Source organism: Anguilla rostrata, chromosome 1 (assembly GCF_018555375.3).
Source record: "Anguilla rostrata isolate EN2019 chromosome 1, ASM1855537v3, whole genome shotgun sequence".
NCBI lineage: Eukaryota > Metazoa > Chordata > Actinopteri > Anguilliformes > Anguillidae > Anguilla > Anguilla rostrata.
Window position 1 is genome coordinate 19,832,792 of NC_057933.1, and position 26,418 is coordinate 19,859,209.

General features: G+C 43.9%; 1 protein-coding gene across 1 annotated transcript in view; it reads left to right on the plus strand.

The window, feature by feature from the left end:
* Window positions 1-25,870, plus strand: part of eml5 (EMAP like 5) — a 68,465-nt gene extending 42,595 nt beyond the window's left edge. The window contains exons 18-44 of the mRNA XM_064328474.1: window positions 34-227; window positions 475-586; window positions 784-911; window positions 2,557-2,698; window positions 3,854-4,006; window positions 5,286-5,417; window positions 6,660-6,748; window positions 7,199-7,375; window positions 7,458-7,659; window positions 8,030-8,156; window positions 8,673-8,687; window positions 9,328-9,336; window positions 12,668-12,746; window positions 13,289-13,418; window positions 14,136-14,234; window positions 14,755-14,775; window positions 16,507-16,680; window positions 17,685-17,893; window positions 18,493-18,650; window positions 19,082-19,196; window positions 19,943-20,131; window positions 21,938-22,110; window positions 22,222-22,384; window positions 22,832-22,935; window positions 23,269-23,422; window positions 24,130-24,230; window positions 24,598-25,870. Coding sequence (XP_064184544.1) covers window positions 34-227; window positions 475-586; window positions 784-911; window positions 2,557-2,698; window positions 3,854-4,006; window positions 5,286-5,417; window positions 6,660-6,748; window positions 7,199-7,375; window positions 7,458-7,659; window positions 8,030-8,156; window positions 8,673-8,687; window positions 9,328-9,336; window positions 12,668-12,746; window positions 13,289-13,418; window positions 14,136-14,234; window positions 14,755-14,775; window positions 16,507-16,680; window positions 17,685-17,893; window positions 18,493-18,650; window positions 19,082-19,196; window positions 19,943-20,131; window positions 21,938-22,110; window positions 22,222-22,384; window positions 22,832-22,935; window positions 23,269-23,422; window positions 24,130-24,230; window positions 24,598-24,634 — 3,386 coding nt within the window. The 3' untranslated portion in view covers window positions 24,635-25,870. The remainder of the gene's footprint in view (window positions 1-33; window positions 228-474; window positions 587-783; window positions 912-2,556; window positions 2,699-3,853; window positions 4,007-5,285; window positions 5,418-6,659; window positions 6,749-7,198; window positions 7,376-7,457; window positions 7,660-8,029; window positions 8,157-8,672; window positions 8,688-9,327; window positions 9,337-12,667; window positions 12,747-13,288; window positions 13,419-14,135; window positions 14,235-14,754; window positions 14,776-16,506; window positions 16,681-17,684; window positions 17,894-18,492; window positions 18,651-19,081; window positions 19,197-19,942; window positions 20,132-21,937; window positions 22,111-22,221; window positions 22,385-22,831; window positions 22,936-23,268; window positions 23,423-24,129; window positions 24,231-24,597) is intronic.
* The last annotated feature ends 548 nt before the right edge of the window (window positions 25,871-26,418 follow it).

Consider the following 26,418-nt stretch of genomic DNA (forward strand, 5'->3'; position numbering starts at 1 on the left):
AAAACACCTGTAAAGAGACACTGCCCCCTACAGGTGGGGGTCTGATCGGGCGAAAAGGAAACATGGGGAAGACGGAGACCATGATGTGTGCTGTGTATGGCTGGACAGAGGAGATGGTGTTCTCAGGGACCTGCACAGGGGACATCTGCATCTGGAGGGACATGTTCCTCATCAAGACGGTTAAGGCCCATGATGGACCTGTGTTCAGCATGCATGCCCTGGAGAAGGTAGGGAGATAGCCAGGGCTACACCCCTCCTGTAGATCAATGCAGATTAGCAGGATTCAAGGATTCAGAATTCATTCATGCTGCATTGGATCATTCCTGGCCCGGCTCTCAGTGTTTCTAGAATGTCTCCAAATGGGCCGTTCATGTGCTGTGGAGGTTCCTTGTCCTTAGAGTCAGGAAGGATGCTAGGTCATCACAGAGCATAGTTTTTCTTCTGTTCCCTGTACACTCCTCGTGTCTTCCCCAGGGCTTCGTAACGGGGGGAAAAGACGGTGTGGTCGCTCTGTGGGACGACACCTTCGAGAGGTGCCTGAAGACCTATGCCATCAAGCGGGCAGTACTGGCCCCGGGCTCCAAAGGCAAAGTCCTCTGTTTTCATTCTAATTTGCATGGGTTAGATTAAATTGGATTGTCGATCAATAACTTTGAAAGCCAATTAAAGGTTTAATGTTAGAGCACTAAAATGCTGAAACTAATGGACTTGCCTATAGGGAAGGCTGCTCTTATATGGAGTTTAAATTACAGTAATTTATGAGGCTTCTATCTGGCTGCTTAGGTTTGCTGCTCGAAGACAACCCGTCCATACGTGCCATATCCCTGGGCCATGGTCATATATTAGTGGGTACGAAGAACGGTGAAATCCTGGAAGTGGACAAAAGTGGTCCCATTACTCTTTTAGTCCAGGTAAGGAGTTGTTAAATCTACTTTTCAAAATATCTACTTTTCCAGTGTTGGATCTGGATACATGTGGAAATCATGGTGCCATTGCACACCTTCCCCATGATAGATACAGAATCTGCTATAGGAAGTTCATTCAGTGTTCAGAAAATATATTGAACTATGGTAAATTGAAATACCATATTGTAATATCATGCATCATGCTGAATTGTATGTGTATATAAAGTGCATAAAAATGTTCAGGTAAAAAAAACATGCAATAATGTTATTAGCACATCTCATGAATGTAATGAGAATTTTGAAATTGGGTGCACATAGAACAAAGATATGAACAAGAAATACACACACAAATACAAATTAATGAACACCCCAACCTTACAGTTTCTTTCTAGTGAGTAATTGTTTCTGTCCTTGGCTTGTCAAACAAACCCTCCATTGGTTGTGAAATTAAGGGATATTTGCCAGTGATCTGCCCTTGCTGGCAGTGTCCAAGTTCACCTTAAAATCCCTCTGGAAAAAAGCTCAGGTCAAACAGTTTGCGACAGCGACTCTGCTGATGTCATCTCTAATTTTACTGCTGGCTGGCAAGCTTCCTTTTTCCAATAGAAAGTGCATAATCAGTCCACTACCACATAGTTGGTGGCAGTGTAGAATTTACAAATGCAGCCCGTCTACCTCCAGTGTCCCTGAGTAACACATTTACTCTCATCAGAACACCCCCAACACTCTCTCGCCTTGTAGCAGGGCCAAGTCTGGGTGGCTTGCTATTTACCCTGTACCCCAAATCTGCATCCTTGAACAAATTATGATTGGATGCCTTGAGGGGTCAGTAATATTGTCAGTTGGCTGATGTCCACATTCAAAATAGTGCTGTAAAATTGAAGTCATCAGATAAGGGCCTCCAAGTGGCTCATTTCCTTGAGTTCGTAATGAATGGCGGGCAGCAGCTGCTCGTGATTGAAGCGGACGCTTATGAAGTGGGTTCAGTTCAGGCCAGGCTATTTTGGTCAGAAAAGAAGGCAGGCTCTCTGTGAGGTCAGCTCTGGGCCTGCTGGTCTTGCTCAGCTGACACAAACTGTTCACCTAATGTCACCGTGATGTTAAAGAAACTGTTAAAGCTGGAGTTGTTACACCGTTAAAGAAATGTGGTGAAAGGGGTAGTCAGGAAACCGTTAAATGAGCCAATGACCATGCGAGCAAAGAGCTCCTGTTCAGCATTCTTGTGATGTGGAAAATGTTGCCTCTGGGGACACTGCCTTTCCCTGTGGACCTCCTGGAGCTCTCCTGCATGGAAAGTGGAGTGATCCTGCCTTCTCCTGATGCCGTCCTTGGCCCGTAAAAAAAAAGAAATTCCCGCTAATGTAATTGATTGCCCCGCAGAATGCTCAAAGGCAAATGCCCTACTTCGTGTGGGTCACTGAAATGGTAGTGAATAGGCGTATTTTAAGGGCGGGAGAGGATGGGCCTTGGGGGGGTGCGGGGGTGGGGGCTACTCCCAAAGGCCCCGTTAGTTTTTCCTCCTTTGCAAATTTTCATTATGTGCATGAGAACGTCAGGTTGAGCACCCCTGGCAGTGCGCCTGGCGAGAGGGAGCATATGGCGTTGTGTACCGAGCTGAACGGCCTTGCCCTCTGTCCCCCCGCGCATGCAGGGCCACATGGAGGGCGAAGTGTGGGGCCTGGCCACCCACCCTCACCTCCCCCTCTGCGCCACCGTCAGCGACGACAAGACCCTGCGGATATGGGACCTCTCCCCCAGCCACTGCATGCTGGCCGTGCGAAAGCTCAAGAAAGGTAACTGCCCTCTGGGGTTCCGATATTTCCTTTTTCCTTTTACGTTTCGTTTGTATTATTTTCCCTGGATTCAATTCATCTTGTCCTTTTCTCCCTGAGTCAGGCCCCTGAGTCCTTTTGGCTGTGTCTAAGCTACCTTAGGACCTGTAGGGGTCCCTCCCTCTCTCCATCATTGTGCCTGTTAAGGTCTATAGCCCTCATTTAGTTTAGGCCTTGTAAAAGACATAGCTACAGAGTTAAGGGCCTGTACATGCTCTTCAGCTTTATTGAACTACACAATCAGCAAATTCATATGTGCCTAAATTTACAAAAGTATAATTCCCCAACAACCACTGAGACACGTTCTGTGTGGCTTTAGCTGTAGCACTTACTTGTGAAGGCATTTCGTTGTGTAGGGACCCTGTTTTGATACTTTAGTAATATGACTTCATCTCATGGAGTGAGTACCCAAACTGCAAATACGTCCCCCAAGATAGTGACAGCCCCTGAACAGTGCCTATTCTTACTCTTGTGCCTGGGAGGAAGTGGGAGAAAGTGGTGAGTCGTCTTAGTTGGAAAGAACTTCCTATATAACTTGTAAAGCATCTTTGTGATAGTGTCTGTAAAAAGAGGAATACAAATATATTTTAATACAATTGAATTGAATGGATTCACGCAGTATGTAATCTTCAGAAAATGCCAATTCTTAGGCTAGATAAGGGTTTGAATTACATGATGTCACATCTGCTGTTGTAGGGTAAATAAGGGTGAAGATTTTCTTCTGAATGTGCAGCATTTGCCAGTGTTGTCGAGATGAGCATTTTATATTAAACAATACACTACCAAGCTCATTGCTCTCATGCGTGCTTGATCCTTGATCAAAACAGTGCATGCTTCACTTGGGTTGTTTGTAGCTCTTCTAACTTCATGAAAGTCCGTACATGGTTTTAGTGTTGTGTTGCTTTACAGCAGGTTTGGGCCATTTCAGTCCTCAGGAGCTGTAAAGTTTCGGGTGTTCATTTTACCTCAGATGCCAGTGCTCATTGGAATAGCCGTTCTGGGCGGCATTACAGATCGCATTTGATTTTTAACCCTCGCTGAACCAGTCGGATCCTGTAAGCCTGAGGAGGCCTTTGGTTGGCGTCCAGGCTGAGGTGTTTCGCTCCTTCTCTTTAGGGGGTCGCTGCTGTTGTTTCTCCCCGGATGGCAAGGCGCTGGCGGTGGGCCTGAACGACGGCAGCTTCATCATCGTCAACGCCGACACCCTGGAGGACCTGGTCTCCTTCCACCACCGCAAGGACGCCATCTCCGACATTCGCTTCTCCCCAGGTCAGCTGGGGGAGGTTCGCCAGGCACAGTGCACCGTTGGCTTCCCCTTTGGTCTTGGGTCTTTTCCCAAAAAACAGGCGGTGACTGCCTCCCTCATTCCATGTTTTTCCCTGCTGTGAAGAGAGCAGGCTTCACTGAGAGGTGACCCAAATTCTGCCAGCGCCTGTTTAAACAAGGCCAGAAAACAGTGCCGTCTAGGATTGAAGGAGGGGGGTGCAAATGGTGGTGGTGGTGGTGGTGTGGGGAGGGGGGGGGTGGTTGTTTGAAAGCGAATGAGGGAAGGAAATGAACGAGTGCCAAAAATAGGCCTTCTTAACCCTCGTCCTCTGAAGTAGTTAACCTTAATCCCTGACACAAAAGGACCTGAGTATTATAGCTGATACCAAGCTCCACACTGCTGATCCTGCTGCAGAATTAATTTGCGCTCTGCAAATTGCATTTCCAATATTCAATGTATGCATTACAGTTCCTAATGGAAATGAGTGTCAGTTGATGGCTCAGAGGGAGCCTGCAGCAAGTTTGCATTTAGTAAATGTACATTAACATGGTGTAGGAATTTCTCATCAAAAGTGAAGGTGTTGAAGATAAAGATAACAAACGACAGAGTTAGGAGCTCCTTTTTTTAAAATAAAAAAAAACAAACGGTCAGGAAGAGGTACAAGTACAGTCTTCGAAAATATAAAGCCCAATACATGAGTTAATATAGTTTTCAGAGACAAAGAACTGTGGTTCTACCCTATTGAGATTCATTCAATCAGCATATACAAAAAATTCTATTTGTGGCCAATTATATTTTGGGGTCAGGACTCCATATCAAGACTGACCATGTGAACCTCCTCTAATTTAACAGTATTAGGGGACCTTTTGTTCCCGTAGTGCACTTGATTTATACTGCAGTTGGGGTCTGTCTCTTGCTTACAACAGATAAATTGCATGGGGTGAAACAGCACAGAATAGGCTAGACATTCAACAAGAGGAATGTTCTTTCATACCAATTTGTTTTTACTCCAAATGCAGGGAACCACATTTCTTTTAAAATTTGTTCAATTTGGTAGAATGGCTTGCCATTTGCATCAGTGATTCTCTGTTGACCCGCACATTTACAGCTGCAAAGATTATGTAGAAAGTGGAGGAACTAGGATACAATACCAGCCTCCACATGTATAAAATTGTACAGTATAGCCCAATTTTTTGCTCCTTGTGAGATTGGTGCAGACTTTCAGAGTTGCCATTGTTCTGATCATTCTCCACTGAACCAGTGTGTCTGCTTTCCGTATAGGTGCTGGAAAATACCTGGCTGTGGCTTCAGCAGACAGCTTTGTGGACATCTATAACGTGATGAGCAGCAAGAGGGTGGGAGTGTGCAAGGGGTCACTGAACTACATCACCCATCTGGACTGGGACAAGAGAGGTACATGCAACAGTCTGAGCACTGCAGTGCAGTCATAGCACTGCCAAGGATTTTAAATGTGACTCAAATGCTTGTGGAGCCTTGGGTAGTGATGGTTGGCATTGGACAACCTAGTTGTAGGCATGAGACAAAATATCCTTTTATTGAATTTCACAATGAAAGACACTGGTGATACAAAATATGTCCCTTTATCGTGTATCGTAAAATTCAATTATTCGCATAACTGCCTCCTGCATAATCGACCTACTGGATTACCCAAAGGCCTCATTTAAATGTTAATGTCAATGTCTAATGGAGTTGTAAATTTTTACTTGAACACAGTGTACTAACTGAATGCATCTTCTCAGCATCTTCTCCTCTTGATTCAAGCTCAGACTACTGAATCTCCTTACCGAATGCAATTGATTTTCTGTTTTCACTGCAAAAATAAGAAATAAGAAAAAAAGGGTACAAAAGAGTTTGTTGAATTAATTCAATGAGCTGCTGTCCTTTATTTTTCACAAGTTTATCTATCCTTCTATGTATTTGTCTCTCCTCTGGTCCCTTTGAGGGTGCTTATTCCAGTTTACAGTTTTGTATGACTGAGATTAAAATTGGCTTATAGTAACAATGTTGATTTGATTTTGTAGCTTACTATATTAGTCTGTGCATATTAAACACCGATGGTTGTTAAAGTGTTCATTCAGGAAAAGTTGTTTACAAAATGGAGCCTAACTGTGTAACTGCCAATATCATTGTCACTGTAAATCAAACATTTTTCTTTTATTTAAAAAAAAATAGTTTCTAGTGTTCAGTAAGTATGAAAACTTTAGTTTATGGTTATCTGTTTCCTCATTTCAGTATATAGATTTTGTAACATTATATTGTGTGAACATTGTATAGTGAACCCTCTATCAGAATACAATACAATACCTAGTTGCCAGAAAGCATTCTCACAGTATTGCCACAAACATCTACCTAACATTTTCATGCTATGTGCGGATGGACAGTGTTTTAAAAAGTCGGCTTGAAGCCTACCTTGAACAAGGTACTTGCACATTAATTATTTCTGTAAAGATTGCCCCTTGCTAATTGATCACAGGATCTGTGCATGGTTTCATTTTAGCGCTCCAAGTCACCCTTGATGAATTGGTAATGCTAATGTAGTATGTCGATGATGTAATGTAATTTAGTGTCATTTGCAGCAGGCACCCCGAAACACAGTCTCTCTTGTCTTTCTCCTCCGGGCTCGTTTTTTTACAGGGAAGCTGCTGCAAGTTAACACGGGGGCCAAGGAGCAGCTATTTTTCGAAGCTCCCCGCGGCAAGAGGCAGACGATTCCCGTCGCGGAGGTAAGCGCAGGAGCCGGGAGCCGGTGCGACGGCACAGTGGCTACCGCTGTCCTACTTTTCCCTCCCCAGGACCCGAGCACGGTGCGGGAAGGGCGCTCCGGTATTAACTTCGTCCCATTTTCACATCTTTCTGTTATTCTAATTTTGGCACCTACGGTGGGGGTAGGTTCTGGGGGACAATGGAAGGGGTGGTTGGGCGTTTGGAGTGGGGTGGTCCTTCTGAAATTGGAGCACATGTCGGGCTTTTGGAGTACACAGTAAAACACAGTGAGCTTTAAATCAACTTTTACAGAGTACACATGGTCCCAGTTGGACCATATGTACTCTGTAAGAGTTGAATTGACACTGGACATTTTACTGTGTAGAGGTGCGATGTGGAAGATTATCAAGCTCTTTGGACCGGTTTCTGTGAGGTACGGCCCATCAGTCCTTACATCTCTCCTCTCCCAGGTGGAGAAGATCGACTGGAGCACTTGGACATGTGTGCTGGGAACACACTGCGAGGGCATTTGGCCAGTGGTCAGTGAGGTCACAGAGGTCACTACTGCCTGTCTGAGCAGCAGCAGAAAGGTTCTGGCTACCGGCGATGACTTGGGTTACGTGAAGCTGTTCAGGTATCCTGTCAAGGTAAGATCATATGCTTATTACCTGTCACCCGTTACCTAGCAGGCAGAGGTCATAAATCATTTAAACTGCGTTTCGCCCCCAGGGCAAGTATGCAAAGTTCAAGCGCTACGTGGCGCACAGCACGCATGTGACCAATGTGCGGTGGACGCACGACGACGCGCTGCTGGTGACGGTGGGCGGGGGGGACACCTCCCTCATGATCTGGAGCCACGAGCCCGAGGGCCACCGAGAGGCTCGGCAGTGTGACAGCGAGGAGTCGGACATCGAGAGCGAGGACGATGGCGGTGAGCGAGAGGGACGCGCTCACATTTCCACAAATGTCAAAACGTTGTAACCGTTACTGCCACTAAAGGTCCTGAATCTTAGAAATAAAGCTATGTAAGAAATAAAGACAAATAGTTAGGCATTGAATATCGGTGCATGTACCAATTGCCAAAGCTGTTTGCAGCTTCAACTTTATGTGAGTTTTGTATCTTGAAGCAGATTGCAAAATCCAACGCTGTCCTTGATCAGGAAGTGCTTGAACTAGTGGGAAAATGTAACACGTCGCCTCTGACAAGCCTTATGTTCGTTGCCGAGGGTCAAATCGCAGATCTTTACTCGTTCTGTGACACAAGAATGAAAAATACTTTTCGCTTCTATTATCCTGTGTAGGGTATGACAGTGATGTGATGAGGGAGAATGAGATTAACTACACCATCAAGGCCTTATCCACCAACGTGCGCCCGATGTCAGGGATAAAGCCCCACCTGCAGCAGAAGGAGCCTTCCGTGGATGAGAGGTAGCTTCCCCCTCAGGCCAACACTCTAGACACTGACCAATCAGCTTCACCCACAGGCCAATGCTCTGAACACTGACCAATCAGCTTCCCCCTCAGGCCAACACTCTCAACACTGGCCATTCAGCTGTCTCCCAAGGCCTACACTCTGAACACTGGCCATTCAGCTTCCCCCCCAAGGCCAACACTCCTAACACTGGCCAATCAGCTTCCCCCTCAGGTCAACACTCTGAACACTGGCCAATCAGCTTCTCCCTCAGGCCAACACTCTGAACACTGGCTATTCAGACACCGGCCTAACATTCTGTGGGAGGGTAGTGATGCTCATTCTGCGCCCACCAGCTGGTTTTGGTTAAACTATCCATTACACTTAATCTGTGTCCTTTTAAAAATAAACCCTTGTGCTGCTGTACCTTTGAAGATGTCCTCATCTCTCTTTCCTCGCCTTTTCTGTTCTTCCCTCCTTCTGCTCTTTCCTCCGACCTGCCTTCCTGCATTGTCCTTTGCTTCCATTTGAAGGCAGGGGGTAGTAAGGTAAGGTTATAAATAAAGAAGCAGAACAGCATACAAATTAGTGTTGTTCAGTTTTCAGATCAAATAGTGTTCTGTTTTGTTAGTGCAGTACATAGGCCTATAATTAGACCTGTGAAATATGTCCTCAGTTGAACAAGCACTTTGAAGTTTTAGGCTCAAACATGAAAGCAAATAAATTTTGCCCAAAGAAATACTAAATGTAAATTAATTACATTCACATTCATCCAGTCCTTTATGTGACAACAGTTTGCAACAGCTATTTTTTCAGATAATTACAATTCTATCTAACCTCAGCTTCAACATGGCCATAGTGATTGTAGGCAGTGCTCATTTTATGTTGTTGTCGCATTTAAAAAACTCACAGTATGGTAAGTCTTCCATCATCAGTCAGGTCCCAGACACGTCGACTGATAAACGCAGCTATTGTGTGACAGAATTCCGCAGGTCCGGCAGTTACAGTGACAGTTCTGTGCTTCAGCTGTGACTTGTCCCACTGAGATCTGGGTGCATGTACTGTATGTGTTGTATTCTGTGTCCCCAGTGACGTGCATGTTGTATTGAGCCCGGGGGCAGTGGTGCAGACTGAATAAAGCCCCTGATCTAACGTTCCTCTCTCTGTCTGTTCCCTGCTGCCATGAAGGGGGTCCAGGTAAGCTCCATCATCCTGCTCCGTGTCTCTGTTCTTTCACTGTAACATTGAGATCATCAGTGTCCAAGCCCTAGTTTACATCTATTTTTCAGTCCCAAGAAGAGAATCCAGGTTGTATTTTTATATCATGAATTCGATCCTGTGATAACAGCCACTTCTGTCAGGGCCACTGTCATCAAGTAGAACTTTATTGACAATAAAGGCAATACAGTTATGTTTGGCGGTATGGCTCTGTTCTGGAGCTCTCCCGCCAACCACGCAGCCCGGTGATAAGGCGGAGGCCAGCGCAAACCCCCCTAGAGGGGTACACACAGAACAGATCCAGCAGCAAAGCAGTTTTTAACACATATGAATGGAGCAAATGCAATTTCTTAACACATAAGGATGGAGCAATACAACTTCTTAACACATAGGAATGGAACAAATGCAATTTCTTAACACATAAGGATGGAGAATGCAAATTCTTGACGCATGGGGAAGGAGCTGGGGTGGTGGAGGGGATTTACGAAGCAACGTGCAGCGCTTGCATGCAGGAGGAGCAGCCGAATGAGTAGAGGGAGGCTGTTTAAGTAGACCGCCCTGTTAGTGAATGTACTGTGATAGGCTAACATCACTCAGCTGAGCCCTCAGCTGATTCGGCCGGAGCGCTTGACTCTCGTGACCTGCCAGAACTACGCGATGCTCCATTTTCCTTTCTGAGATTAACCTAAATACCGAACTAGAATATGTCATTGTCATGCTGAAACAGGAAAGGGCCTTCCCCAAACTGTTGGGGAAGCACAGAGTCGTCTTGAATGTGATTGTATGCTGTAGCGTTAAGATTTGCCTTCACTGGAACTTCACAAGGGGCCTAACCCAAACCATGGAAAACAGCCCCAGACCAAGGGGTGTCCAGATACTTTTGGTCATATCGTGTATGTTGGACTAATCATTTCTTCCAGGTCCCATTATCATTTTTGTTCACATGAGGAGATGCACAAATGTACACATTTTATTGCTATATCTCAAACAAGGCATGGAATATGCTTTTCAAATTCTAGCCAGATTCTAAGAATTCTATCTAATTGTCACACCACCATGTGGCCACCATGTGAGCACTATATGTGTTCAGTGGCCAGAAATGAGCTCTCCAGAACCCCAATTTTGTTTGATTAGGCCAATAATGTTACATGGCCAATCAGCACTATACTTGTTCAGTGGTCAAAAATGAGCTCTCCAGTAACCTCATTCATTTGATTGGTCCAATAATGTAGAGTGTCTCTTATGTCTGCTGATAGGCACACAAAGCTTCATGAAAATTGCAGAGGCAGAAAATATGTCCTTAAACTGATTATTGGTCTCGATCTGTTTTCAGTCATTTTCCTTGATTATTAATGAACAGTTAATTAATGTAATACTCAGAACCATCAGATATAGCAGTTCTCCTTTGGCTATTAGGTGAGTAGCCCAATAAAATAACTGACTCTACTGTTTAATGAGGGGTGCTTTGTTAAGGTTGGATTGAAAACCTGCAGGGCGGTAAATCTCCAGGAACAGGGTTGTTTACCACAGCCTTTGGAGGAACCAGACTCAATCAGGGGAGTGCATCCTCCGCTGGCTCAGGGTGTGGTTTCAGATCAATTTTCAGTGCATCAGCCTGTTTAGGGCAGGTTGTGTAAAGCACCTGGAGGCTCCGGACTGGCCCAGGAAATGGGGCAGGGGCCCCATTGGTGGAAATATCTCCTTACAGCTTCTTCAGGAGGTTAATTTATGAGGGAGAAGGTGCTCACCCAGGAAACAGGTGGTTAACGGAGGACGATATCTGTGCTTGGAGAACAAGGCTCAGTGTGTGCCCCGAATCAGCTATTCAAACTGAACAGGCCTGTAGAACGGTGCTCTGTGTGTACTCTAGTTAATTAAGTGTGTAAAAGTGTGCGGTTTTATTTGCTTTAACCAAGACACCGCCTGCTTCCTGAAGGGAATGAGCTGTTTGCATCATCGTCTCCTACACGATGACACGGCGTCCCGCGCCACGGAGACTTTATTTACTTCATTACCAGTCGCTGTACAGGCGGAGCGTCAGTCAACTCTGAGCCCGCACATTCACTCCAGGGTTATTTTGGTGATGAATAAAGCCCAAGGGGGTATTTGAACTTTCAATAAGAGCTTGTCACTGTCTGACTTCAAACAGGGCCCCGGTGCCACAGTATCGCTTTGAAACAGATGGGCTTCGTGTCTTTGCGATCACGCGCACAGTAAAAACAAAATTGCGACTCCGACACAGTAAGTTCATTACCAGCACGCCGGCACTGTGATCAAATATTAACGCTGGGATTACTGGGACCCAGCTCCGCTGTAAACACGGCTTTTCTGGATGAGAGAGTGGCGGTTACATCATGGCGCACCAGTCACCACACTCCCACAGAGCCCCAGAGTTTATAGCACAAGATGAACAAGAGCAGTTCACTTGGAATTAGCATACATGCTTTATGAAAAAAAGTTATGTTATTACATAAAAATTGCCATTTTAGTTTCGAAAAAGCTATAATACAACTATAATAACTATAATAAAACTATAATGATCACACAGTCTCTTCATGATATAATTTTAAGTAAATAAAATGAAAATGTTCTTAAGTTATTTTATTTTTCTGTTGTTGTTTAATTGATTTTCTTTATTTTCCCCCCTCTCCATTCTGGAAAACATACTGGTGATCCATTTAAAATGGCATTATTTCTGTCATGATTTGGTGATGAATGATGATATATTGTGTTGAGACCCAGTCATGTATAACGTATGAAAACAACATAATGTAATGGAAGGAGCGACAAACAATTGAGTGCCTCGCGGGGTGAGGGCTTGTTGTGTTGCCATTGTTGAAGATGCTCAATGTGCTCAATGGCTGGCCCTGGCCCTGGAGGACCGGGCCCCTCCCAACAGGGCTACTGCTGGTGGTGTAGCACACGGAGCTGTGATGTGCTGTAAGCAATGCGCAGAACAGGAGTGATCCGAATGACTGGGGGTTGGGGAGGAGGGGGTGGGTGTGGACAGAAAGCAGCTTAATGGAGAGATTGTGAAGAGTTCAGATAATGATAGAATTAAACGTTTGAAGCATGTGTTTACCATCTGTTTAGAGTATTTATTGTTATGTTATTGTATAGTATTTATCACAGTTTCTATTATTTTCAGAACATGTTAGGGTTGAGATGAGAGAAGCTGATATATAGATATATGTTTGTTGTACTGATAGAGAGAGAGAGAGTGGGAGAGAGGGGTTCACAGTCTGACCCTTACCTGTTAGTGATGGGTGACAGCAGACCAGCTCTTCTTATTCCCAGCTCTCTGTTGCAGACCTCCTGTGAGTAGGGCTCTGCCTCAGCCAGAGAAGCTGCAGACCAACAATGTGGGCAAGAAGAAGAGGCCCATCGAGGTGAGGGCCCTGTGTCTCTACTGCCCCACAGCGCCACCCCACCGGATTACCTTCTCATTTATCAGAGCCTGAGTTACACTATGGTTAATACATGAAATATATTCAAAAATTCTGTAAATCTTATCAAATTTTTAATTTTCATTAACAAAAGTAAAAGTACACATTTTTTAGCTCTTTTTATCTCTCTTCACTTGTCTTTGTATTCAAAACCACCGCAGGAGATACCCGGGGACAAACTAGCATTTCGGGCTTGCCAGCCTTTTTCAAGCCATACAGGTGGCCATGAGTCTGTCTGTTCAGATTTGATTGAATCCTTTTATTATGCGCTCATTTTCATCACCATTTGGATAATGACTCATGTGTGTTAGTATTCTAAGGATACCACTTACTTGGCATCTGTCTCACAACCTTAGCACAACAGGGCCTTTTGCCTCACTTGACTTAAATGAGAATCGTGATGCAGTGCCTTTCACTGACAGCAACAGCGTTCGTCCTGGATCGCCTCAGTTATTATGTCTGACCCTGCCTGGTCTCTCCCACAGGACCTTGTTCTGGAGTTGGTGTTTGGTTACCGTGGCAACGACTGCCGTAACAACGTCCACTACCTTAACGATGGCGCGGACATCATCTACCACACGGCCTCGGTGGGCGTGGTCCTCAATCTCGCAACAGGTAAGCAGCACAGTGTCAGCCCTGTGCATGATGCTCAGGTGGGGGCAGTGGGGTTTTGGATGCAAACAATTGGGATATTTATTTTTTGGAAATGATGGCATTCATTTCCTGTGTTCTGTATGAAATTGGTGACAACTGTGATGTGCACAGAAAGTGAATTGCTAGAAGGCAAACAGAAATTAGGTTAAGCAGAGTTTGCTCACTGTATTACTGAACCGAAAGAGTTCACGTGAAGGCAATCGTTGAATATTTATGATCGGTGCAGCTGTGACATTGTCATTCCGATCGCAAATCTGTGAGTAAGACCATTTCAGCTGAGAGGCATTCAGAATTAAAATGTGATCTAGGCCTGCCTTCACTGTGAGAGAGTATTATCCTCATGGGAACTCTTAAACAGACACAGAAGACAGGGGAGAGTGCTCAGGCTTGTTAAGGAAAATCAGCTGCCTGTCTCAGTGAGCTGTGGCCAGCCTGCTTTTGAGAATGACTTGCCATATTTCATCGCTGTACTGCTTTTGAAAACTGGTTTTGCTTTGCGTGTGGGTGTTTGTGTATGTCAATGCTCATATGTATGCGTATGCATGTGTTTGTGTGTATGTGTGTGCGCTGGAATGTATTTGTGCAAATATGTGTGTGTGTGCGTGTGTGTGTGTGCACTGGAATGTATTTGTGTATATGTGTGTTTGTGTGCATGTGTGCACGCGTGTCTTCTCCCAGCCTGCCAGAGTTTCTACGTGGAGCACAGCGACGACATCCTTTGCCTGACCATCAACCAGCACCCAAAGTTCCCCAACGTGGTGGCAACTGGCCAAGTAGGTATGTTTGTGAGACGTTTACCATACCTGGCGCTGACCCCCCTGACAGGGTCGTTCTCGAATAGCTCCCCCGGCCCTCTTTGAGTGCGCTGAGGCGACAAATGTGCATTATCGCGATCCCCGCACGGTTGAGCGAGCAACATACCTCAGTGCCTACAGAAAAACAGCGGTGCGTGTTGAATATGTGCTTGTTTGGTGTTGCTATTTAACTTATGCAACCGTGCGTTGATCCGAAGAGCAGCATCAACACAGGCATTGGACGGTCTCGCAAGGCACGTGGAAAAAGTGGTGTTATAACTAGTTCATTGTAATAGTCCCCGATCCAGTCCAATTTTATTTAGCACAGCCCCCTGGACAATAAAATTTTCACAGAGAGAGCAATTAACTCTTAAATAAGCATTTTCACCCTCAAGCTTATTTGATTTTTTTAAAATAGTATTGTCTATTGAATATGTCATAGAATGGGCATTTGTCCATTCACCTGCCTGTGGTCCACTCACTGGTGTTTTCCTTGCTTACAGGTGATTCTGGTGATATGTCAGGTAAGAACACCCTGAATATTCAAGTTTAAATTAACCAGTGAAACAGTCCAGTACATGCTTACTCACTCCCAGACTGGAGTGGTTTGCACCGTCCCATGTCTAGAGCAATGGTGAAATCTATTGTTTCTTTATTCATACTGTAAGAAACCCCTTAGATATACCAAACAATGGAAGAATCTGAGTGGCAAAGGAATGTGTGTAGTCTTACCCGGTGCTACTGGAACAAGATTAATTTAATGATATCTTGGTTATCTGGCTCCAAAATAATGTTTTAACCTTTCCTCTGTGCTTACAGTTATGCATAGGAGACTGCATGTGATCTGCCAGTAGTGTAGCTGTATACGAATCACTGTCTATCTTGGTAGACATAGATGTGCCTCTGGCATGTGTAGCCTGCATAAATACAATTGTGTATATTGCTATGGCACTGGTGTATAGCAAAGTGACTACAGGGTGCAGATATCCTGAGTTCTATGTTTATGTTAGGACCCTGAAACTGCTACGTGTGCAGCGGTAACAGTCAACGAATGCCAGGTTAAAGTGAATGCTGTTTATTGTACAGTATGTTCAATGATGGCAGTATACAATTTTGCAAGAGTGTGTGTGTAGTGAGATGGCTATGGGTGAATGCACACAGGAGGTTGTATTAACGAGTCTTCCCAAATCATTGCACTTCTCCCCTTATCTACACAAAGATCAAAGTCAAACCCCAAGTCATCAAACATCCCTGTATGTGCTATCGCTGTATGCATATCACTCAAGGTCAACCTTTGTAGCTGAGACACAAACTCGTTGACATCGGCTTTCCAGCAATACAAAACATGAACACACTGTATTACAGAGAGCCCGTGTTCTACATAATGCTGATCCACTTGGTATGTTTTGCATATGAGCTCTGTTTCTTTATCACACTTGCTGACTCCCTGCCAGCTCAGTAAACAGTCTGTTTCCCTTTGGGGGTCTGATAAGGGGCGCACTTCTCTAAACCGCCCTACAGTACTCTCCCAGCCACAGTGCAGTACCTGCATATTTCTTGTTGGCATTGGCCCTTTCATGAGCATTTTTGGTGTAAACAGAGGTCAGTTGGCTGTGTGCCTCCAGCGCTCCCTATTCCTTTAATGTCCAAATAATAACAGCAGGCTTCCTCTTTTGAACGTTTAGCAAGGATCATGTTTTAGCTGTGCTCAATAGGATATCTGGGTAGGGTGCAGAAGGTTGCTTTCATCTGTTTGGAGGTGTTAGTGTCAATCCACTGCCATCTAGTGGAGCAGTGGCTTCATTCATGTGTATTTCACAGTATCTTGAAGCGACCTGCAGATGCAAGGTCAGTAAACTCACAGGGAGAAGCTCTTGTGAAATTATAATAGCATGAGGATTTGTAATTATAATATAGAGCGAATCTATGAACTGTGGGTGGGACATTGGATATGCCCTGGATAGAGTTTGGAAATACTTTCTCTGTCCTGACTAAAAGATATACCTTCGGCAGGAAGTGCACGTCACCATCAGTCACCACTAGTGAATTAAATAAGCTTGTCCTCTCTCCTATCACCGGTCCCCTATTGGTGAACAGCAGCAGCTTGTCTCCTTAGCTAGCCTTGTTCATAACAGGCGAACGACAGTAGCTTGTCTCCTTCCCAAACACTAGTTAGCATCAAATGACAGAAGCTACCCCCCTCTGCTGGCATTGATCACCGCTGGTGAATGACAGCAGCTTGTCTCCTCCCCTAGCAACATCGCCTTCTATCCACGTGTGGGATGCCATGAACAAACAGACACTTTCCGTGCTTCGCTGCTTCCACTCGCGGGGAGTCTGCTCCGTTAGCTTCAGCGCCACTGGGAAGCTCCTCCTCTCTGTGGGGCTGGACCCTGAGCACACCATCACCATCTGGAAGTGGCAAGAAGGTACGTGCATGTTTTTACCTTACTTATCTAAATGAACCTATTTCACTGGACAGGTCAATTAAGAACAAAGTCTTATTTGCCACGATGGCTTGGCAAATGCCCACTATCACTATCTTGGTCACTCCCACATTGAAAATCCCAGAAGGCAGATAAATTTATAAATAAAGTAAACCTGTGCAAAAGTACAACACAAGAAATGATGTACATTAGTTAATGTACAGGATTACATTTATTGCAAAACTATCAAAGTATATTCTTATAAATTGAATTAAAGGCAAGAAAGTTGATGAATGAAAGATACAACTGATTTTATGGATCTCTTTGACAGTATTTATTTTCATTCACCTTTATATGAGTCTATTTTATTATTAATAATATATACCATAAATGTAGAACTTAAGTTTTCTGTAATTTACAGTTACAAGTAAGCTTCATCATTATAGGCACTGTTCTAGTGCATGGATTGGCCCCACAGTCCGCTATCAAATCCCATCCATGCCAGCGTCAGCAACACATAATACATTATAAATGCCCAAGTTTAGGAAAGGGTCAGGCTGGGATCCTCATCTTATCACTCTCTAATGACCCCTGCTGTTCGATTGGGTGTCTGTATTCTGCTTGCTAAAGCTGTCTTCTATCTGATTTACACCTTTGCTGTGTTTAAGTCCTGCTTATGGTGGAGCTAAGTTATGAAGGAGAGGACCATTCAAAGAAACCATTACCAAAAGTTTATAAATATGCAGTTGAAAAACCTTCCTAGTATGAATGGATTGCCATACTGGTGAGATTGCCTGTTCCCAATGTCACAAAGCTGTAGTTAAAAAAAAAAAAAATAGATTTGCATTTTGCAATGCAGATGGGGGTTACACCCATGACAGGACAAAACTCAAAAGATTTGATGAGTACGGTGTGCACGTGGCACCAGTGGTACAGAACATATATTTGAGATGCACAGGTCCTTGTGGAGCTCAGGAGCCTGACCTCTAGTGGCCTGTGTTCCCCAGGTGCCAAAATCGCTAGCCGGGCCGGGCACTCCCAGCGCATCTTTGTGGCGGAGTTCCGCCCGGATTCGGACACCCAGTTCGTGTCGGTGGGGATCAAGCACGTGCGCTTCTGGACGCTGGCGGGCCGGGCCCTGCTCAGCAAGAAGGGCGTGCTCAGCTCCATCGAGGAGGCCCGCATGCAGACCATGCTGTCCGTCGCCTTCGGAGCTGTAAGTCCGACATTCCCTCACGGCGCTGCCGGCAGTGGTGTGCAGAACACCGAAGGGTGTCTCTGAATTTGCCATCCTCCTGTCGGCTATTAAAAATCCTCCTTTTAGTATTCATTCTTACCCTCAGTCGATTGTAAGCAGCGAATCATATTTTTGCGTCAGATTCAGTAGAATTGTCACCAGATAAGATCTGCATGAATTCCTGATTTGCCCGAGGAAAGTTTCTTGGTGAATCCATATTCTAACTTCAAACTGTACCTAAATCTAAATTAGCTGCACTGACATTTATGTTGATATAGTACGTACTGTATGCATAAACCAAAGATAATGATTTGTTTCAACCAGATAAAGTCAAAACCAATTAGCATAAATGTTTAATCTCTGTAACCGTGGAAGGCGCGCCTAATTTGACAAGCTAATAAGGCCTGCTGGCAAATAGAAGTGCCTGTTGAATATTCATGACGCCTCTTTGCCTCTTCTGATTGACGTAATTTGCTAATCAGTCGGTTCTCGTAACAGGTGCTGTGAACTTTGTCTTGCAATGCAATGTCTGCTCTCTCTTAGGTCACTAGATTAGTGCAGGTTTGTTTTCTTTTCAGAATAACTTGACATTTACAGGTACCATAAGTGGGGATGTGTGTGTGTGGAAGGAGCACGTTCTAGTGAGAATCGTGGCCAAAGCCCACACAGGCCCCGTTTTTACCATGTACACCACACTGAGAGACGGGCTCATTGTGACCGGAGGCAAGGAGCGACCGTGAGTACTGCTGTCTCACCTCCCCCTGCTCTCTGCTTCAGGTGTGCCTGCAGGCATGGGCTGAAAAGTGTGTCTGTTTTTGAAGTAGCTGCTAGAAATGCTATTCATAACTTTGCAACTGGCAGACACCAAAAAAGAAACCAGATAAATGTACTGTCAGTTCCAGAACCAAGATGAAAAACCTCTAGATTAATTTTGAAGGGTTATTTTGAGTATTAACTGTATTGCCTGACATCAGAGCTCACTGCTGGCTTTGTTTCGAAAGCACAAAATGCTGTGTGACAATATGTGAATGTGAAAATGGATCACCGGTTTAAATATACTGTGTAATTCCTTTGGTGTTAATTAAGGAATGGTTGACTGGAGCACGGGATGGATGAGGTCGGGTGATGGGAGGGGTGCCAGGTTGTGAGTTTGCCGGTCCTTTGCAGGTCGAAGGAGGGAGGTGCCCTCAAACTGTGGGACCAGGAGCTGAAGCGCTGCCGGGCTTTCCGCCTGGAGACGGGCCAGGTCATAGACTGCGTGCGCTCTGTGTGCAGGGGGAAGGTGAGGCTGCCTCCTGGGGTGGAGCAGAGAGGGGAAGGGGGGTCAGAGCACCACCGTGCACACTCACAAAACCACCCATTTATTTTTACAAATGACTCAGCGCGCTAGTGTGAATACTGGTCACATTGCCCACAGGGGTTTCCCTGTAAAGGACTGGTGTTCTTTTGGCGGAATGAGCACTTGGCTACTCTCAGCCTTGCTTGGCATGCTGTAGAGTTGCTGGTACAGAACCAGGAGGCCAGGACCTGTGCCTGGAATGTGTGAACAACAAAAGAGGCAATAAATTAATGAACGAATGGTGAATGAATGGAGGCTACTAGGTTAGGCTGCACCGGTGCATGCCATACTGTTCGTATTTTCACAGTGTTCAGAAACCGGTTGGGAAAATTGACTCTTAAAAGAGCAGGCATTTTTGGATTGTTTTTTTTTTGTCAGTCAGTGTTTTATAACTCCATTGCTTTTAATTACCATTAGTGGTTGTTACATCAGCATTGGATTGTTCAGTTGATGTCATTCTAATTACATAGTATTTGTGCTCTTACACCTTAACTCTTTGAAGAGTAGGTTTTTTGGAATGTTTGTTCAAAACTGTAAGTCAGTGTTCTAGAACTCCATGGCTTTCAATTACTGGTCATGATTGTTACATCAGCATCAGAATGTTCAGTTAAGACGTTCTAATCACATATGTATTTGTGATCTCACACCCTTAAAGGGTTAAAGGGTTAAAATGCTCATGGCCTCTGCAGGGTAAAATCCTGGTGGGGACACGGAATGCAGAGATCATTGAGGTGGGGGAAAAGAATGCGGCCTGCAACATCCTGGTGAACGGCCACATGGACGGACCCATCTGGGGCGTGGGGGCCCACCCCTCCCGTGACGTCTTCCTGTCTGCTGCCGAAGATGGCACCGTGCGACTCTGGGACATTCCTGAGAAGGTAAGTGTCCTCCAGTCTGCCCCTCTGGGCTCACAGTGGAACTCTGGGACATTCCTGAGAAGGTTAGTGTCCTCCAGTCTGCCTCTCTGGGCTCACAGTGGAATGACAGCTTCAGTATATACAGTACCTACCATAATAATTAGGGTTGTTGGGGAGCACATCCAGCTAAAGCATACGTCTGTGGTTCAGCCATATACCTCACAGTATTGAATCTTGTTCGTTTCAGACAGTTGCCAGAATCCCCAGGTAAAATGGGCCATAGTGTGAGTGATTTCAGATAGCAAGTTTTTTCCCCACATCCTCATTATTTGCTGAGTTTTGACCCACCAGGGTAGGTTGTGCTTGTGTTGTTCAGGTTACCTTGAGTTACCACTGCATAAGTTCTGTGTGCCTGTGGGCTACCATTCGTCATTAGTGAGAGATGTGGTCTCCTTGTTGTAGGAATTTCTTGGTGTTGAAGATAAAGATAACAAATGGCAGAGTCAGGAGCTCCTTTTTATAATTTAATAAAACTCCTGATCAGAAAGAGGGACAAGTACAGTCTTCAAAAATATTAAGTCTAATATGTGAGTTTATATAGTTTTCAGAGACAAAGAACTGTTGTTCTAACCTATGAGATTCATTTAATCACCATGTGCAAAGATTCTATTTACTAGCCAATCATACGTTAGGATAAGGGAGTCCATACCAAGACTGACCATGTGGGCCTAGAGGTCCTTTAATCCCCTAGAGCACTTGATTTATACCACAGCTGGAGTCTATCTCCTCTAGTTTACATTCCAATAGGGATATAGCATGGGGTGAAACAGCGTACACTCTTGACATTACTGTTCCCGTCCCCTTGTACCAACAGGTGAAGTCTTGTTTCTGATCAAACAGAGTCACAGCACTTTGTTCACTCGTAAGACTTTTATTCAGCTTGCAAGCAGAGAAAAGAATGAGAGAGTACTCACAAACCTCTCTGAAGTTAGGTGTGTACAGATAGCTTCTTATATATAGTGTCTCAGTACTTTTTTGTCATGCACAAGAGGCGTGCCTTACATTTTGCAAGCCTATAACTGAACTATGCCCCAGTTATTCTCCACTCAAAGTGGGTTACTTATTATTCTAGCTTACATCCGGTTATATCTAGTTATCATTATACTTAGAAAAAACAGAGGTGTGAAGTTGGCCTAGTGGCAAGGTTGCAGAAGTCTCCTTTCACCGTCTGTCACAGACACATCTTGTGCTCATCTCTTGGGGCCTGTCAGCTCAGCACACACACACACACACACATACAAAAAGTTTCTCTCTTACAATATATAGGCTATATATATAGGCTAAGTACACTTTCAGAAATACATTTATGAAGTTACCATAAGAACTATATGATGTTTCATATAATTTCTTATATAACACTTTCAGTAAGTCAACTTTTTAATAATAACCCAGCATTGTGTATATAGCAATGTGGAACACAGTCACTGACTGGAGGGCCAGCTTCAGTGCTGTATGGGGTAGATGCCAGTAATGCCAGATCATTGTACAATTTGCGATACAGAATTGAGAATAAAATGTTGAAAAAAATGACTTTCAGAAAAGAATAGAGCTTCCCAACTCTTTGATTCATTATCAGATTAGGTTAAAATTATCTGAACTATTACAGTCACTCACACATTTCTCGAATTTATGTGGTCTGCTCTACATTTTACATATAGCACCGCTCTTGTTTAACAAAAGGTTATGCCAAAGATGTACTTTCATGTCAAACCCTATGCTGTGCGTTCAGTGAAACTCTCCTTTCTGCTTTTGGTTTGGGGGAAACAGAAGATGCTCAACAAGGTGAACCTGGGCCACCCGGCACGCACGGTCAGCTACAGCCCCGAGGGGGACATGGTGGCAATCGGCATGAAGAACGGGGAGTTCATCATCCTGCTGGTCACCTCGCTTAAGATCTGGGGCAAGAAGAGGGATCGCCGATCCGCAATCCAGGATATCAGGTTGTACATTCGGAGTGGTCCAGTCCTTAGGCAACAACAATAATAATATTCCAAATACGACATGTTCTGCAGGTGAGGTGACCCAGACTTTGCCCCCCCCTCCCCCCCCAGGTTTAGCCCAGACTCTCGCTACCTGGCGGTGGGCTCCAGTGAGAATGCCGTAGACTTCTATGACCTGACGCTGGGTCCAGCGCTTAACCGCATCAACTGCTGCAGGGACATCCCCAGCTTCGTCATGCAGATGGACTTCTCTGCGGACAGCTGCTTTGTCCAGGTTTGTGTGTGAGCGCACACTAATGGAATGCACATTGTGCCTTCATTTAACTTAAAGGCTCAGCTAACCCACAATGGAGACAATATATTGGTGATTGTTTATGTTTTTAATGTATGCAAGTTGTAATGTGAAGCCAAAAAACTCATTTCCAGCTAGTGTGGACAATAAAGTAAATGTATATTTTCATAGTAGCTTGCAGACAAAGTATAGGTATGTCTACTGAAGGTGAGGTGTGCTGTTGGTCACCAACCCTCAGATAGGAGGATAACAGAATTGTTACACTATGTTTGTACACGTTCAGAAAATTCAATGTCTTTCTACTTCAGAAAATGTTTTTGCAATATACGCATGAGGACAAGCCAACATAATCCAGTCCAGTATTCCAGTAATAATCAATGTATGGCTTCTGTGAATAGCATGGTTTATAAAATGCATTCCTTCAAACAGCTGTCCACTGGTGCATACAAACGGCTGGTATACGAGGTGCCTTCAGGAAAACAGGTCACTGAACAGGCAGTCATTGACAGGATCACCTGGGCCACATGGACTAGGTAAATAACGAGTGCAGATCCCAGGGCCACCCACACGCTGAATAATTTGGTTTGCCAAGAATATTGACATGAAATTTTCACCTTTTTCAAACACCCAATTTTAATATTTCAAAATTTCTAACACTTATTTGGGCTAGACTTTATTCAGGCTTTCCTTGGAGTATTGACTTAAATGTCTTAATCGTTTCACTTTAAAAAAGTAAATTTAATGCCATTTCTATACGTATAGAAGTCTTGTTACACCACATATTCCCTTGCCTATCGCAGCTGACAAAAACAGGCATGGGTATGTTTGTTAACTGTTTATGAGCTGAACTCCTGTGCTTCGTCCAGTGTCCTAGGTGATGAGGTGGTGGGGATCTGGTCCCGCAACACTGACAAAGCAGACGTAACCTGTGCCTGTGTGTCCCACTCTGGCCTCAACATCGTCACAGGCGATGACTTTGGAATGGTAAAGCTGTTTGACTTTCCATGTCCAGAAAAGTTTGTAAGTATAATCTGTGTTTATGATACGCTGGTTGTGTTTCTGTGTGATTCGTGCGCAATACCGTACTGCAAAGATTAACTGTAAAAATGCATTTATCAAAGTCAATAGTTATAATGCCAAGTGTTTCTGTAAGCTTTGTAATATTTCGTGATTTTTATACTTGAATAGTTACTTTAACTGACTTATCCGAAGTTAATTATATAATTTATACATGCTAAGGGTAATTATATATATGTGTTTTTACTTGAAGGTTTTTAGTCATGAGTTCCTGCATGAGTTAATGAGCTTTTTAGTCATTAGTTCCTGCTAATGTCAACCTTTGATACTTTGCTTGTACCACTGTAGTTGTTTTATTTTTGTGCCTGGTCTTTCATTGTAAAGTTAGTTATTCATTTACTCAGTTAGCTGCTCATTTACTCATGAGTATTATCAAGGTATTTATTTCACTGATATATTATGACAATGTCTGTTTAAATTGTTGAGTTCTGTTGAAGCCGTTTGGGTTTTCTCCATTGCCATATCCGTGACTGTACTTTGAGTGAACTCTTAACGTCTGGCATGCACACACAACTTTAACAACAGCCACCACATCCCATCCGTAGAAAGTAATCCTATCCATTCTCCTCCGTCCATACAGCTTTCATTGGGTAGCTTTCTATGGTCTAGCTGGGGCGGCCAGTTGCAAATGAGCTTTCATGTTCCCGCAGGCTAAACACAAGCGCTTTCTGGGTCATTCTGCCCACTTGACAAACATTCGCTTTACAAGTGGGGACCGCTATGTGGTCAGCGCCGGTGGTGACGATCGAAGGTAATCAGTTAATTTCAGTTCAAGCTGTACTGTTAGTGTTATATAACAATAAAGAGTATTATTTATAATAAAATAAACGTATTAGCAAAGGCAACTGGCATAAGGTGACATTCAAAAGATCCTCCCTGTATACCCAAAACTGCAAGTGCATGTGTTGTGACATAACACTGGCACCACAAGCCTAAGACTTGTGTATGTGTCTCTGGACACCATATCTCTTTGCGACTCATAGGACTGCTTGTTCAGACCTCTTTAACAATGCTGGAACACTGTGTATGAAAGAATAAGAAGCTTGTGCTCAGTGTCTTTGTTTTGCATTATTGCAATGCCAGTGCTTATCAGCAGCTTACTCCAGTGTCTCCCACAGCCTGTTTGTCTGGAGGTGCATCCATGCGCCTCACTGAGGGACGTGCCGAATGCAGAGGGGGCTGCACGGGGCGTTCCAGCATGGCCGAGGAGCAGAAACCCACAGCTGGACAACTGCATGTCAAAGGGATGTCAAACCTGGCAGCTAGCACCCACAACAGTGACTTACATTTATTGCGCAAGACTGGGCATGTGCACACGAGCGTCATTTCTGCGAATGTACTGTCCATTGCAGTGCTCTTTCTGGACAATCGACACCGCAGTCTCGTGGACTGCAGTTCGCTTGAAAAAACTAACAAAATCTGACGCAAGACCTCAGAGTCACTATCATCAACCCCCTCAAGTTTTTATTTATATATCATGTTTAAGTTTTGTGGTTTATCTTGTATTTGGTGTGCGTGTGTGCATCCTTTTTTTGGTTTCAATATTTTAGGGGCACAATGGTGCTTGTTGGTCAGATTCAGTATGAACTATGGACATGCCATCTTTTAAAACAACGTAGCAAACATGATTAGCCTTAAACTTGACCTTTCGTGTGTGTGGTTGCGTGATTTTTGTTTCGATGTTTTTTTAAGTTAACCTGTTATTTTTGTTCAGGAGTGTCTTGAGGCTTTTTTTTTTATTTCTTAAACTCCTGTGGCCTTCTTCCTGAATGTACATCCGAGTTCTATTTTGGATGTTAGCATGCCAAAGCATACTATGCACTGTACACCTGACCCGGTCACTGTGGTAACCCCAATGGTTTGTTCATGTAACTGTGCTATTTACTGGTTGAACCTAAAACCCCTTGATGTATCTGAACCTGAAAATATGTGAACTGAAATGTAGCATTTTTGGCTTGTGCGGTAACCCTTCATGACGTATGTATGCTAGTATGTTCGCGAGTGTGTTCTGCATACATGTGCATGGCTTACTGAAAGACAATCCCTTACCAACCAAAATCCTCAAATGTAAAAAAAAAAATTTAAAAAGGAAGAAAGTTTGACATTTTCAATGCACTGTTGTCCCCCCCCCCCCACCCTTGAATCACTACTGTAAGTGTGCTGCTAAACCATGTTTTTGAAACTGAAGTTCACCCATTTTAAATCAGGCTTGAATTAAAGTAGGAAAACACTGATATTGTTTTGTTGTCAAATAATACTTCCTACTTTGAAATATCTGCCCATATGAAACTTAATATCCACTCAGTGAGCTGTTCTTTTGAAATTCTGGAGAGAACAGGGACATGTGACCCATGCTTTGGTTAATAATCTTTATAGTTCATAGTTTGTAAAATTGTCCAGTATGCCGTAAAAAGACTATTCAGAATAAATTGTACAGCATCTGTTTTTTTCCCCTAGTGATTTAGAAACTTAGCCAGACAGTTTTATACCTCTACAGGAGTAAAGGGTATAGTCAAATCATTGAAGACATCATGTTCCGATTGGCTACAAGTACTCCTCCAACATAACCTCGGGCTCACAACCCTAATCTATTCAAAACATGAAAAAAGCATCATCTCAATTTGAGCTTTTATATAATAGAATACCATTAAAGGCATTTGTTTCCCACTCCATTATTTCAAACCTGGCTTAAAATGGTTGAATTTTATTATACACAAGTATTGTATTTAGCTATTTTTTAAAACAAGTTTCATTTTTTCATGAACAGATCCAATATTATTCAGCAGGAATGTTTTATCGAGGAACAGTGAAAAGTAACTTGAAAAAGTGCAAACGTTCTTTATTTTGCAATTTTGTATATAAGTTAAAATGTGTTCAGTGCATATTTTAATTTTCCTGAGATGTAAATATCATTTGTAAAGACATTCTTTTGTATATTT